General features: G+C 38.8%; 1 protein-coding gene across 1 annotated transcript in view; it reads left to right on the top strand.

Moving 5' to 3' along the window:
• The window catches only part of IPCEF1 (interaction protein for cytohesin exchange factors 1), a 62072-nt gene extending 46597 nt beyond the window's left edge, over positions 1-15475 (top strand). Inside the window, exons 10-11 of the mRNA XM_051615800.1 lie at positions 6118-6308; positions 9709-15475. Of these exons, the coding sequence (XP_051471760.1) occupies positions 6118-6308; positions 9709-9909 (392 nt within the window). The 3' untranslated portion in view covers positions 9910-15475. The remainder of the gene's footprint in view (positions 1-6117; positions 6309-9708) is intronic.
• Positions 15476-16073: the final 598 nt, after the last annotated feature.

Here is a 16073-nt window from a genome sequence, read left to right as displayed (position 1 = left end):
ACTAAATGACCATGGATTATTTTTCCAATGAAAATGATTTAAATAAATCTGCTAAGTGACTGTGTCTGTTGCATGGTGATGTACAATATGATATTCTTATGACCTTTCCAGCCACTCTTAATAGTGTTATGACCATTCTCAGTCTTAATTCTCAGCAATGATTACTGGGGAGAGGTTACATACCAGAGAGTAGAGCAAAGGTACCAAAAAAAGAGAGTTTAACATTCTTCTCTTAATGGAGTTCAGCATTAAGCTTCCACGTACTTTGTGGAAATATTTTTTATTTCCATGTTGCAGCTTGCTACATGCACACTGACAAAGGATTCAAAGTTGCCTGTGACACAAAGAAAGAGGAAGGTAAACAAGAAGCAGTTAGAATACAAACAACTGTCTGATTACATGGCCTTGCCCCATCCTGGATGGTGAGACAAGCTCTGCAGCCAAACTTCATCCTTTACAATTCTTCTGGAAACCACTGGAGCAAAAAGTATCTGACTATGACCCATTACAATAATCATCAAAAAGTATTATAGCAAAAGCAAGCCACAGAAATGGAGACATTACTTTAAGAGAACAGGAACGTGGTTTTGTATTTATTTAGGGATCTTCTACAATAGCAACAACATCCTTTTCCCTTGCATTTTCTGAGAGTTTTATGATCATGTGAAGTTACTGTGTCTTGGCAAGCAATCCTTTTGGCAGCACTTCTGGTTTATTTATTTTACCTTAGCTTACAGTAGGTGGTAGAAGATCTGCTGTGTGCCAATATTTTTAAAAACCTGGAAAGGTTTTCAAATACCATTTGAATTTCATCTGGGTTCCTTTTGTGGGAAGGAGTTGGTTAAATAGGAGCTGGATACAGTCAATTCCTTCTTTTCTCAAAACTCACATCCTCTTCCTCTCTGGAGTCTGCCTGTGCCAGTAATCGCCAGAGCAGATCCTCTGGTGTGCACCGACCCCTTTGTTCCTTCTGCAAAAGTTACAGAAAATGGCTAGAACATGGCTGAGACTGGCCAAGAAATATGCCTATGGTGAGAACAACTGTGCAGAGAAACAACTGCCTTTGAATGGTTTTTTTGCTTCCCATCAAAAAGGCATTAGGAATCACAGTGAAAACTATGGTGTTATGGTTTTATGAACTCTCTGAAAAAAAGGGTACTTATTGTGTTGTTTCCAATTCAGTCACAGTTTGTTTAAAATGCCATCCCTCACTGCTGAGTCCACTGCACTATTATAGTCGAGAGCATCCAACTGCTGGTGGTTACATATTTTTTCTGTTATTTTCTCCCACTCTCTCCTACCTTTAGTTCTGCATTTGCCAGTGAGGAGTCAATCTAAACTATGCCCTCCTGATTAAAATATTTCTTCTCTTTCCTATTCTGTAGTTCTGTGGAAAATGTGATTTTCCCAAGGTGTCATCATATTCCCAGTGAAAAGTTTACCACTGCTATGGAGAGTGGACGGGTGTGGGGTGGTGTGTGTAGGTAGGTAAGGGCAAAAAGCAGTTTATGATTTTTTTTTTTCTCTCCTCTCCCCGTTCTGATGCCCCATTGGCATGAAAAGTTTTGGCAGAATTAGAAATTAAAGTTTTGGCACAGCTTCAAGAACCTCATAAAAGTAACAAAGACAGGAGGAAGATTTTTTTTTTTTTCCCTGAGATTAATACACAGATGGAGAGCTGTGAGATCTCAGTCAGTAAATGGGAGAATAAGTATTTACATTTCAGTTCAGATTTAGTAAGATATGCTCTGTTGGAGGTGGTTTATAATGCAAAATGCTCTTTTTGCCAAATTTTACCAATTTCTGTATCTTTACTGCTGGGAAACAATCAGCTTGATTTTTCACAGCTGCTTTTTTAAAAGTTGTGGATAGTTTCACATTTGCAGGATAACTTCAGGCAGGGTCCTGTACTGCTGCTGCAAGGTCTCAGTGCCTTAATGTCTCCCACCTGTGGCAGGTTGGCCGATAGGACAGTGGAAGCCGAAAATTGAGAAGGTGAAGAGCTGGCATGTTGAACCTCTGGCAGCTTGCTCTTGTCTGTGATATCTCCTGTTAGTTAGAAGGAAATTCCAGATAAGTGGCATCAAGCCACAAATTTGTATTTTACTTCCCCTTAAACGTAATTTGTCAGAAGTTCTCGCCTAAATTTTACTTTATTTTCCTCACCCCAACTTCTAGAAGGTCTCTTTTTGTTAAATGTTAAAATATTTCAGGGCAGAACTTCCCTTTTTGTCAGGTTCTTTGTCAGCACTGGTTCTTTTCCACTTTCCCCACTGTGGAGTGGGGAAAAGTTAAAAAGAGCTTCACAATACTACAAAAATTTTTCAGAAGTGCTATGATGCTTTAGCAGGCTGTGAGCAAAGGTCATGGTGAGGGATCCCAGGAAGACATCCTTCCAATGGCAATTCAACAGAATTGTTTATAGTTAATACTGCAAAGGGAAGGGAAAAGTGCACAATGCACATTCCCCTGTGTGCATGTACACAATATGTAATATCCTTCCACTGTTGCTGTTTGTTCTTTGCCACTAATCCTTCAGTGGGTCCTGAGAGAAAAATGGATGTATTTTATTTTTAAATAGGATGAGATAAAGGAACGCTGTAGTAGCATTTCAGTTTCCTATCTTGCATGCCTGAGGTTGAAAGTCCTTAGCTTGAAGAGTACTGGTGGAAGAGATAAGTTGCAGTATTATATTTTGAAGTTATTTTGAATGTTAGCTGTGTGACCAGGATGGAAAAACTCACTCCAGAGCAGCGTAATGTGGGGTCCAGCCTGTCCATGTAATTAAGAATTGTTGCCAGCAGAATATATCCATCAGCAGCCTTCCAGTATCTGAAGGGGGCCTACAGGAAAGCTGGAGAGGGGTTTTTCACCAGAGAAGGGTAGTGACAGGACAAAGGGTAATGGTTTTAAACTGAAAGAACGTAGATTTAGGTTGAATATTAAGAAGAAATTATTTACCATGGGGGTAGTAGGGCATTGGAATAGGTTGCCTAGGGAGGCTGTGGATACCCCCTCTCTGGAGGTGTTCAAGGCCAGGTTGGATAAGGCTTTGTGCAGCCTAGTCTAGTGTGACGTGTCCTTGCTCATAGCAGGGAGGTTGGAACCTGGTGAGCTTTAAGGTCCTTTCTAACCTCAACCATTCTACAATTAGAAACATTTGGAGGTTAACAAAGCTCAGAGTATGGGGGGTACATTTATCTCTGGGAGGCTGACACAATCTGTTAATTTTTACACCAGGGTCTGAACTTCTGTACTTTGTGTTTTTTGCATAATTTTTTACTTTGTGATGGAACGGAAACATTTTGTATCAATTCAGTAATATGGTCTAGACAGGCCAGGTTTCATAGGAGGAATCCAAATGACTGCAGCCTAAAAATACAGAATTGCTGAATGCCTGTTCTTCTGTTAAAGACTTGCTCATCTGCAGGTCAGTGCTCTGACTCCAAGTGCAAGGGAATTAAACAATACCAAGTTCTAGGAAAATGCATTGGGAATGTTTGAATCTGGAGAAGAAGTCCAGTCTGTGCTTAAACCTTGAGTCACATTGCTTTATCTCTGTAGTCCAACCTGAACTGGATGTTTTGTGGGGAAAAAAAGAAAGCAAACTATAGGTAGTCCTTTCTTAATTTACTTTCATGGCATTAAAAGGCTTGTGAAATACCATAATGCACCATTGTTTAAGTGCAGAGAAATATGTTTTCTTATCACAGGTAATTTTATTGATCTTATTAATTGATTGCTAGATATAACACTTCTCCCCTTTCTTCATTACTGCTCCCCCTTTCAGATTTACAGCATCAATCTAATGTGTTCAGTGGCAGCTTCAAGCCTGTAACACTTGAATATTTTATGTCTGAGCTTGGCTCAGGGGAACTCAAGACATTGAAGGTAGAGGTCCAGACAGGTATCAGACAATCTGGCCTTAATTTATAGAGGTTTATTGTCAGACATACTCTTTGTCAATAGCAACTGTATCTGCTTCTGTACAAAAGCACAGTATTAAAAGAATGTTTGGTTATTTCTTAACTGTTGTGGAGGAAGTTCACTGCTTATCAGTGTAAACAAAGATGGAGGAAAAAAAAGTACTATATGATTTGTATCTGGCTCTACACAGCCTGTAGTTTTCACTCACCCGTGTTTTCCAACCACCTCCTGAAATCCCCTTAAGTGGCTTCCCTGTCACTCCCTTTATCCACCCAATCTGAAGAATCTAACACATTCCTTTCCCTCTGAAATTACCTGATTAATCCCTTTGGGGGGTGGGAGTGGTGGAAGGATGAAAAATAGAGAGGAGTTTAAGGTTGAAATCTGGAAAATACACAGGAGCTGAGCACACATTGCTGATCGTGTGCATTGTCTAGAAGCCTTTTGCCAGTTTTTTTCTGACATCAGCTCCCTCTTTTTCTCTGCACTGAGCACTTCTGCTCCTCTTACCTTCACCCACAAATGCGTGAAAGACATCACAGTACTTAGCATGGAGGAAGAATGGTCAGTGAGGGTGTTTTCTTATGATTGCTGTTTTGTAACCCTTTTGATGACACTGAGGAGCATCGTGAGTTAGCCTCAAAAGATTCCTGAAATGAGGACTTCAAGTCCCCCAATGGCTTGACTATTTTTTAAAGTTGCTGGACAAGACCAATGCTGGGTTTTTTGTTTTGTTTGTTTGTTTGTTTGTTTTCTTATGTATTCCTGTCTGGATATCTGATAAAGGTCTATTTATCTCTCAAAGTAATACTGTGCATGGCCCTGATGAGTGATGGCTGCAGCAGAACTGAGCCAGTCCTGAGCAGGAGCTGGCTAATGGAACAAACAGCTGCTTCATCCCAAGAAAGTAGGCAGGAAGCTAGTTATAATTACGAGCCTCCTGGCATAAGCTGACAGTTTTCAGGAAATACTACTGCTGTGTATTATGCCTTACACTTGCATTTTTTTTCTATTTCCTGCAGCTTGTTAAATATACAACAGTTCTCCTTTTCCTCCCCCAGCACCGTACCAATGTTGGAAGCTATATTTAGCTCTTGTCAAGTTACAGTAGGCTTTTTATAATCACAAAGTAGTGAAAAAAAAGCCTGAAACACAGCGAAGGCAAATATTTGTAGCATATCATAAACCTTTTTTTGTAACCTAAATATTTAGACAGAACAGGGGTACAGGAGAATGCTGTGCTTTTAAAAACATGGAAAAGATAAGGAGCAGCATCCTAAGTGTGCTGACATGTTGGAGAAGTCTTTTTGTTGCTCCATGAGTGAGCAAAAGAACTTCTTCCTTATGTTCAGAAAATGTTTGCTGACTGAAGCTGATTTAGAAAAGTCAATGTTTAACTTGAAATTAAAAGAAAAAATGCCCAGCTAGTTCAAGTGGCACATGGAGGACCATAGCTGAGAAGAACCACCAGCACCATTCCCAGTGAAATAAGATTATCCCAGCGAATCCTGAGGGACTCATTAGCGCTATGAAAACACCAATAACATTAAGATTTTCCTTTGGCAAACACTGAAGTAGAAAAGCTTGCAGTGTGGACTGAGGGACAAGAAGTGAGTTGGATAGCCTGTTGCTGAAAATGGCTTTCTGCCAAAACACCCCTCTATATGCATGGTATATTTTCAGTTTCTGACTGTTCATTTTTAAGTTGGTTTACTCTGAAAAATTTTGCCTTCGCTTCAATTTTTACCCTATTTTATGCTATTTTATTCTCAGCTGATTTCTAGCTTTTCCTTTCATGTCCTCTCTGTCATGGAAGATGGTGCTGCAGCTTGGGAGCCATCAGAATAATTAAGGTGGAGATAATCAAGGCTTTTTTTTTTTTAAATTTGAATATAATATTACTGACAGTTGTTCAAAGACTGTGAGCATTATAGCAGCCCTCTGTCAGTAAAAATACATGCTTGTATCTGTTTGGATCATGGCCTGATTCTTAAAAACATTTGAGTTTGCTAGTATACCTTTCTCATGTTTAATTACCCTATAAATTACCTTAAAAATTGCGCTTGGTTTTAACTCTAAAGCTGTTACTTTTTGACCTGGTTAAGTGCCTTTCTGATGGCTGAAGTTCATATTTCTGATCTCTGGTGCTATATTCATGTTCTCATACCCAATTTATTCTTTTCTTTGCAGATCAGGAAAAATGTGATGATGATGAGATGGAGCGACTCTACAAATCATTAGAACAAGCAAGCCTGTCTCCCATTGGTGATCGTCGGCTGTCAACGAAGAAGGAGCTCAGGAAGTCATTCATCAAACGCAGCAAAAACCCCTCCATTAATGAGAAACTCCACAAAATTCGAATGCTGAACAGCACGTTAAAGGTGAGGTCACAATGTAAGCCAAGGAAAAGCCTGAGAGAAAGAAACAGTCTGGCTGAAAAAAGAAGCAAGCCTAGACTTCAGTCAAACTCTAATTACATTTTTACTTAAATCCTCAGAGAATTTGGTTAAGTTTTTGAAAATGTTTTCCACTTCATTCTGAATACTGACCTGTGTTTTGTTGTTAAATTTGAACTGAAAACGGATCCAATAGTTCAGGAGGGACCCTGCTTGCAGAGGTTCCAGCTCATTTGGAAAATTTAATATAGAAAGCTTCTCTTAGCTGGAAAACTTGCAAGCTCAGCTGAATGCATTAAACAGGGGAGCCTTAAGAAAGGAAGAGCAGACAAATTAGGCTGATGATAAAGGACATGAAAATGACCCTGAGCCAAGAAAAGTTTTCCTTGTGTGATTTTTGGAGGATGTACAGGATGTGCCAAAGCTATTGTAAAGACCTCCTGTAACTAAAATATTTTTAATAACAAAAGCATCCTGCTTTTATGTTGGAACCATATAACGAACTGAAGGGGGGTGGAGGGGTTCAGGGGATATTGCATTAAAGGGCCAGTAAATCCGTCTGAAAAATCAGGATTTATGAGTCTGTTTACTCACCAGCATCAGGTGTCATGGGATTTCAAAGGCTTCTTCTGGATGGTACTGAGGGAAACAGAAAGCTTAACCATAACATTCAAATTGAAAGGAGAAGAAAGAATAAATGCAAATCTAGGATTTCACTTGTTCCTTTTTGAACGCATTAGAAGCAGAAATTGAGTATCTTGTTTGAAGTCCATGTATTCGGCTTCAGGCATTTTACACTGGAGAAATGCATGAAAAAGTTCTATCAGTACTATCATTGCTTTGATTATTTGTTGCAACGGGAGGCTTGACTTTGGCACTCCCCAGCCTGTGTTAAACTTCCTGAAGATACAGTTGAAAAGACAAGTGGGAATATAGTCATTGTCTCTGCTGTAGGGCTTCCAGGCTCCACATGAGACCTGATGAAGTCTGTTCTTGGTATCAAAGAGTCTTCAGTGACATGGTACTGACTACAGCAGTATTCATCTGCATCAGCAATAAACTGAGCCCAACAGAGAGTTAGTTTAAAAAGTACGCCTATTTTATGCAACAGGAAACTAAATATAGAGACAAACTGCAAAGGTTTCCACAGTAGGAGCCTCCCTAATACATCTATGAACCAGTTAGTACAAACTTTATCTTGTGGGACAATCAACTTCTTTAGCATGGAGCTGAATGGAAACCTAGAAACCTTGCTACCAGACATGAGCAAGGACAGCTTTGCATTGATTGAACACGGGAGTCTTATCGAAGTTGTGATTAGCAGTGTTCATAACTTTAGGCTTAACACTGGTATTTAATATGGAAAAATAATTTTTGGAGTGCTCATAATGTATAAAATGTGGTGTTTTTTTTTTTCTTTCTTCAAACTAAGAACTTGAAGTATTGACAAGACAAATACAGCACAGACATTTTCTCACAGACACAAACAATTTCTATACACAGAAGTGTTTAGCTGATTCTGTCTGAAAGGCAAATGCCTGCAGTGGGAAAGTGCCATATTCATTGCATCAGTGGGATTATGTGTTTTTAAAGTAAATTTTCTTAACAAATAACAAGAGACATGAGATAATTGAAAATTATCTATTAGAAATCTAAAAATCAGGAAAGTTTTGTACCTGTTCCATATTTACTCTGCTTTAATTAAAACCCCATTAGTTTGAAATAAGTGATTTATGCAAGATTCACTGCAATTTTGATTTTGGACTTTTGACTTCACATCTTTAACAACAGATTAATGTTGCTGCCACAATCTATCATTAACAAAACATGCTTTGGATAGTTTGGAAGAGAGGGAAACTGTGCAAATGCATCACAGGCTTAATGAATGTGGGAAATAGATTTAGTGCTACAGGAAAATTCCATGGCATAGCTTTTTGCCAACAATTTTGTCCACTGGAAATAATATTCTCACCCTTTTGCCTCCCTATCTCCTCTCCTTCTCTTAGGTTAACTGTGCATATCTCTGCATCGATGCCAGAAACCCTCTTACAAGAGCTGACTCTAGGTCTTTAGGGTGTAGTTGATAATTCATTAGAGTAGTAGTGGGATATGGATGTGTGGGCAGCCTCTTGCTGCCTTCAGGAAGTGTCATGGATGTGTGGGAGTTTTTTCAAGGTGTTTTTAAGGCAGCCACCAGCACAGTGTCCTCAGGTGTGTTGAAACCAGTGGCAGCAGAAGATGGCAAGAACTATCCCATTGCTGTCACATACAGACTGGGGGGATGGAGCCAGGCAAAAGCAGTAAAGGTTTGTTCCTGCAGCATGATGCCTTCATTAATTGTAACTGCTAACTGAGGCTTCTCTATCTTGTGATCCACTCCATGGATAGGCAATAAGGGCTGGAAAAGCAAAGTGGTTTGTTGTGTTAGAAAATGTGAGAACATAAATTAATATTTATACCTGAAAGGTGGGTGCAAGGAGAATGGAGCCAGGCTCTTTTCAGTGGTTCCCAGTCACAGGACCAGAGGCAATGGGCACAAACTGAAACATCAGGAAACACTTTTTCACTGTGATGGTGACTGAGCTCTAGGACAAGGTGCCCCAAAAGCCTGTGGGTTCTCTCTCCTTGGAGATATTAAAAGCTCTCTGGACATGGTCCTAGGCGGCCTGCTGTAGGTGATCCTAGGCTTGAGGAAGGGGGTTGGACCAGGTGATGTCTGGAATTCCCTTCCCATCTCAACCATTCTGTGATTCTGTAACATAAAGAGTTTCAGTCTCCCTATATCAGTGGCTGTTAATATTTTCCAATCCAAATAGGACTTCTGCAGTATATGGTCTGAGCTGCTCTTGTCTAAAAATCTAAACTAGATTAATTGGTAGTAGCTGGTGGCAGATGTATTCACAGCAACATGTGCTCTAGTTCCACATAAAATTTACTGCCAAGTGCATGGATTATAGCTAAAATTATTTTCTGTCTAGCTCTCAAACACATTTATAGTGTAGTCAGGGAATAAGTATTTTTTGAGAATGTTGGAATTGGTGTGAATTACAGAAATAATTGATGTTGTGTCCAGTTTCATGCAAGTACTAACTCGTTGTAATACAGTATAACAGCATCTAATTTTCACATTAGTCCTCTCACAAAGTTTTAAGAATCCTGTAAAACGAAAAATCTACATGAAATCATAATCTGGCCTTCAACTGGGGTAAATTTCTGCTGTGGGCTTAACTTTGATGAGCTGTGTTCTAAAAATGGGAATAAGTTGTCAGGAGGATGGATAATTGAGCACATCCTTGTGACAGGGTCCTCTAATGTTTCCAGAGTGTTTTGTTAGACAACAAGCTTGACAGTTTCTGTGGGAAATAACCATTTGTTCTCTTTCTAGTGTAAGGAGCATGACCTGGCCACAATTAACCAGTTGCTAGAGGACCCAAAGTTGACGGCAATGAAGTATAGAGAATGGAGGAATACAAACATCATGCTAGTCCAAGATATCTATCAGCAGCAGGAGGTCCAGGACATGTCCACAGAGAACATTGAGGAGCAAGTGCTGACTCCACAGCCTATCACTGAAAGTGCCATCTGAGGCCATGGTTTGATGGTTCATGACAAGATTATTCCTCAAGAGTCTTCACATACAGGCATTTTAAACTGCTGCATTTTTAGGTTTGTTTTATCCAATTGTTCTTCAAAAGGAAAACAACCACTTCTGCAAAACTTTAATTCCTCCTGCAAAACTTATTTCAAGTCAAAAGGGCAAATCCGCTAAACTAAAACAGCATGCCTGAACCTGGACTGCATACCTGAGAAGACTTTTTGATGAAGTAGCAAAGAAATGTTTTCGTATCTTAGGAGAAGTAAATTAAATATATCCAACTCCTGGAAGCCACAGAACTGTATAATATGAACTGCATAATGTGAGATCCTTGGGGTTGTTTTAACCACGTAACTTACTGTTAAAGGAAGCTATAACAATGCCAGTAGGGCATAGTCTACTCTCTACCTTTTTATCCTGTAAGGTAACCTGATGTATGCATTTTCATCTCTACATTAATTCACTTTCACCACTCTAACAGTTTAAACTGAGACAAATATGATAGTAATTATGCATGAGTTTATGCTACAGACAGCTGTCAGGCATCCACTTTGTGCTTTGCCTGATGTTTTATGAATTTCAAATTTATTTATGGACTAGAAAAAGGTATTGTCTTTCTACACGAAGAAGAGAAGGTCTCTCAATGTTTGCTAACATGTAATTTACTCTTCAGTGAGGCAGCTAATGCTTCAACAAGTTTCAACTTTTATTATAGACTTGGCAGAATTCCTTGGAAGATTGTTTTCTTCTTTCTAATTTTTGACAATTGTGAATACAGAAGGTACAAGTTCATCGCAGATTCCTACTTAGGATGATGATCAAGTTCACATGACAGAAGCTAAATAATTAAATTTCTTATGTGGACCTGAAGGTGTAAAAATATAGCTACAAATTTTTTTTTTTTTTGTAAATTCATGTCATTTTATGGCTTATATGAATGTGACCATGTACTGTATATCTGTTTTATTTATATATTTATATATGCTGATTTTCATAATGTAGATAGGCACACATTGACCAGACCCATCCAGATGAGAGTGCTTATAGGTTGACTTGAAATGCTTCTTTGTTTTTTTGTTCCATTATGAATCACAGTAATAACTCTACAACCGAGACTACTCTGGGGTATCTGCTATAACATTTTTTTCTCTCTTTCCAGCTTTGATTTTTAGATTAAGAAAATCTGTAATCTTTAGATTAAGAAAAACTGTTTCTAGAAACAGTTGCTACAGTTTATAAAAAATGTAGAAATTTTCTAGGTAGTTTCTAGAAAGTTTAAGGATTTCCCTATGGTAAAAAAAAAAAAAAAAGTATTTTAAGAGGTTTAGCTGCAGTATTATAACTTCTTAGCTTCATTGTCCTCAGTATAGGTTTGGGGTTTTAGCCTTTCCATCTTCTCTATGTGTACAAGTATAAGGAACTTTGCAGAGTGCTGAATTTTGAAAAGCAAGAATTAGCCCACTGTTCTCAAATTAATGCCACTTAAGAACTGTGGCAATCTGCACTTCTGTTGGCTATTTTGTAAAGATATTTTTTGTCATTAGTTTTCAATATGGTTTATCTTTTAAAACAAAATACACTATACAGATTCCATATTTACCTGTCTTTATATGTCCTCTGTTTCATCGTAGCTTGATTGAGAAAACCAAAGTTAATAGTGTTAGTGGCAACACGTGAAATCTTTTCCACCTGTGTAGTGATATCTGACTGTTACTGCATTTTCAACACTCAGCGACTTTCCTTTTAAAACAGAGATGTCATTACATCCCAATGCATCAAAAAATGGCTGTTAGGGCTGGGTTGAGTGTGAGAACTGAGAAGCAGATGGTAAATTACAAGAAACAGGAAGCAAAAGGAAGAATGTAGGTCCTTTGAGACAGGCTTTAATGGAAGAGAGTCAGGGAAAATGGGGGCTGATTGAACGCAGAAGAAGGGCTATGCCTGGGATAGCATCACTGTCTCCAGTATGAAAGGGATTTAGGAGTGTGAGAGTAAGGGCTGATATTGGTCAGGACTTAGTAATTGGGGCTAGTCTGCTGCTGGGGAACAAATATTAGCTGGAAGTGAGTGCCAATAACTAAATGGGGAAGCAGACATAAATCCTAAGTTGGTTAAAAAGCTATGGTTCTCAGGAAATTGACATATGAGTGGTGATTTCATCACTTCAGTAATTCTAACTAGAAGTTGATAGAAAGTAAGTAAGCTCAATACCTGTTGCAATTTTATTTAGAGTCATCACTTCCTAAAAATTGAGCCCATTTTAAGATTTCATTATCTTTTACTGCTCCTAGAAGACTGTCTGGACAGCGGACACCTGTGAGTGTCCCACTCCTGAGTGCAGTTCTTCAAAGCAGATGCAGGTGTGAGAGGGATAGCCCTTGAATGTGTGTCAAGTAACTACCACACACACAGACAAAGCTAGGAGTGTAGGGATTAACCTGCTTGATTAATCTCAATTTTGACTCATTGGAGCTAAATAATTGGTAAATAATAGAGATCAAATTGAACTCACATTTTAAATTTTCTCTTGTGGGTGCAAACTATTCAATTTCTTATGAAACAAAGCATGCAAACACCATTTTTCTTAAAAAAAAAATTCACTTAGTTCTTATTAACAAGCATGTGCTGAAGTGGCCTCTCGAGCTGAGACAGACTAGTCAGTGCCTTGCACTTTTGAGCAAAGTTCTAATCAGCACCATTTGCTGAAGCAGATTTGCACTATATGAAGGAAAGCACTATGTGGCCTGCACATGTTGTGTTGGCTCTTTTCACACTGTGCTTGTATAAGCATACACAAAACAGGTTTCACAGATACAGAAACAGACAAATGTCTTCAAACTGCCCAAACTCTACTACTGGTTTTGGTAAGATTATGTAGTGTAAATAGCTTTTGAATTACACTTTCAGATATTGACTAGATGCTTATTGTTGAACTACTGAGTTTTTGAAAATGTGCTGAGGATGGGCTGTGTGGCACTCTTTGAAAAACAGAGAAAATTATTGAATGGGGTTACTAAAATGCAGTTGTTATTTTAACAAAATTATCTGTGTTCAAGAAAACAAATGCATGAGTTTTATGCTAGTGCAATGTTTAGAGTCTATCTGCATTTTCTTCAGTTACTATTTAGACCAGAAACAAATGGAAAGTTTGGAAAATGTGAAGTGAAAATTGTACTAAAACAGAATTCATTTGCTGGCACGGCTAATTAATGTGACAATTTTAATCTGGTGCTGGGTTCATCATTTCATGTTGATATTGCAGCAACGTGAAAGCCACAAGAGGAGAAAGAAGAGTGAACAAGCTAACTAAAACTGGTGGATACAGCAGGGTGTCACCTCAGCAGCAAAAACTTGAACAACTCTGTGTGCCACTCCATGATACTTGGGGTAAACGGTATCTGCTGGTCTGCATTTGGAAGGCCTGCACTACCGACTCACAGTGGAGGGAAACCATGCATCCCAAGTGAATGTCTAAAAGTCTTAAACCATCTGCCTCATGGGACTTGTTTTATGTACTTTTTCAGGACAAAATGTGTGCGCATAGATGTGCACACATGCACATTTATTCCTTTGTCCATAAAGCTTGTTGCTATTGGCACAGCTGTTGGTCCAGCTACGCAGATTCTGGAGTAACTAATGACAATATCTGATTTCAGCTGTTCCTGCACCCTGTCTCTAGTGGCTTTTCTGGAAACTGAATCTCTTGATTTTGTTGGTATACATCTCACAAGCTACAAGAATGAGCTGGGATCACATTTCCTTTCCAAAGATGGGAGAAGTTTCATGTGGGGACAGTGACTCGTTTCTGCATCTAGTTCTGACTATTTACTCAGCACTGGGTTTCACCTGAAACAGGAATAAACAGGAATAAATAATGTGCTACAAGATTATTTTTTTCCCCAGATAATTTTCTTTTTGCAGTAAACCTTAATATTGAGAGAAAAACCTGTGTTGAGACAGAAAGGTGGTATTTGATCTAAAACTGTGTAGAATTTCAGAATTTAAAGTAGGAAAAAATATGGGCATGCTGCATATATTGTGTAAGCCTATAAGCTTACATGTATATTGAAGATATAATATGAACATTTGTATTTTTTAAGTCTTAAAGTAGTAAGAGTCCATGTATGCATACCTCCATGTATTGCAGTTGAAGTTTGATTTTGGGGCTTTGTTGTTTTGATTTTGTCGAGGGTACAAAAGCTGCAAATTGCAGTGGGGGCCTGGACTTTACTTCATGTATATGAGACATATTTTTTTACAGGAAGCCAAAGTGGTTTTCCTGTAGTAGTAGAGCCAAAGTGGTATTTCCTGTTCTGTGTGGGGTATTTCAAAGCAGCAGATATTTTAAGATGTCAGTCAGCATTTCCCTGATGGCTTGAAGATTTATCCCAGTCTGCTCCAAACTGCCACGTTCCTGCATTTCTAAGAACCATTTTCATTATTACCTAAAACGAAAAATGACTTGAAAAACAGAACAGAAAAGCTCTGTACTGAATGAGGCTGAAAGTCTTCTATCTATGCATAAGTTAATGGGAGCTCAGCATGCCAAAAGCTGGGCATTTCAAAACTGAAAAAAGATTCCTATGTGTTGAGGAGAATACTAAATTCCTTGAAATTTGCTATGGGAGAAGTTCCAAGACCTGTCTAGTTTGGAAAAATGAATATTCTTCTAATTTATTTCCTCCTGATAAAAATCCAAAGGTAGTGGCTTGTAGTGTGGCAGAAAGCTAAAAATGAAATATGCATGTAATTCACTGATAGTTCACCAACCTTGATGTACTACCTTGAAATGACTGACTTTACATGACTCAGCCTTTAACACAGAAAATCCATTTATTTGGGAAACGATTGTAGCTCCCACAGTGTCTGAGGCTTATGTACCCTATCTGGCCCACATGAGGTCTATGTTAAGGACATAGGTGTATGGCATTTCTATAGGGAAAATAACTTACAGCCTCCAACTATAGCTTAGGTACAATGTTTCCCAGATGCCTTAGGACCTACCCGAATTATTCTGATTCTTGAAGTTGCTTATGGAAGTTTTATCTTTCCCCACCTGAAAATAAAGAGAAGAGGATATGGAAATATCTCCCACTCTTAAGGGAAGAGAAAATAGCACTAATCTAGCAAAGGTTCAGATAAGTCATTTATTTAAGAATTTTTAGCAAATTAACCCGCCTAAAGAAGGGTCATATATGCATACAAACAGCAGCACTCTTGTCCAAGACTTTCAGTGCCAAGAATTCAAGAACTGGCCAAAAGGAGAATTGGGGGTGCCTGTTCTGTTAAACTCTGTGTAGGCAGGGAAAGCCATGCATGGAGGAGTGTTTGCAAGGTTATAAGGATATCTGTTAAGCAGGGACAGGGCCTGCAGCACCTTGAAATATGGAATCCCAATTTGGTGCTTTATCTGTTAAGTCTATTTTTCTTCCCCCCTCCCTCCCTTCACTGGTTTGAAACTTGCAGCACAGTGTTTGCACTCAGCACTGCCTTTTTACAGCTTGTTGCCCACACGTGTGACTTGATTTTAATGGAATGGTACACACATCTTGCAGAATGAAAGCCTTATGTTTGCACTTGTCAATTAAACACTGAAATGAGAATATTTTTCTCAGCTTTTTTTTTTTTTTTTTCTCCCACTGTGGATTTTTCAGTTTAGTGATATGTAATAAGATAAGGATTTTCTGGTTCTTAAAACAAGTAAATTCCCATTGGAAGAGGTAGCGAACAGTTTGACTGAGGAATGCTTTGAGGTATGTAATTTTTGAAACTGCTGTTAGTTAATTCTCTTTAATTGGTTGCTTTATTCATGCTTAAGGAAGGATGGTCTCTTCTTAGAGGTGTGTGACATTGCTGGAGCTTTTTTAAACTCACAGGGCAGCCTGTTTCAATTAAAAGAGAACTGGGATCTCTGTCAAAAGAGTTTCAGTTTAGCCAAATAGGCCAGACAGCAGCACCATGAAGGTGTGTTTCCTAAGAAATAGATGAACTTGTCTAAGGCCTCAGCTGCCCTGAAGAATGTATGTTCCTGTCCTCTTCTGTTCCCCCAGTCTCCTACATGCTCCCACTCCTTGCCTTGAGCTAATCCACTTGCCATTTGGCACTTCTGCCAGCTCAGCAGCAGGAGTCAGTCAGCAAGGAACAGGCCCAGAGGC

This window comes from Apus apus, chromosome 3, assembly GCF_020740795.1.
Source record: "Apus apus isolate bApuApu2 chromosome 3, bApuApu2.pri.cur, whole genome shotgun sequence".
Classification (NCBI taxonomy): domain Eukaryota; kingdom Metazoa; phylum Chordata; class Aves; order Apodiformes; family Apodidae; genus Apus; species Apus apus.
The sequence above is the reverse complement of the archived record's forward strand: the minus strand, read 5'-3'. Positions and strand labels throughout refer to the sequence as shown.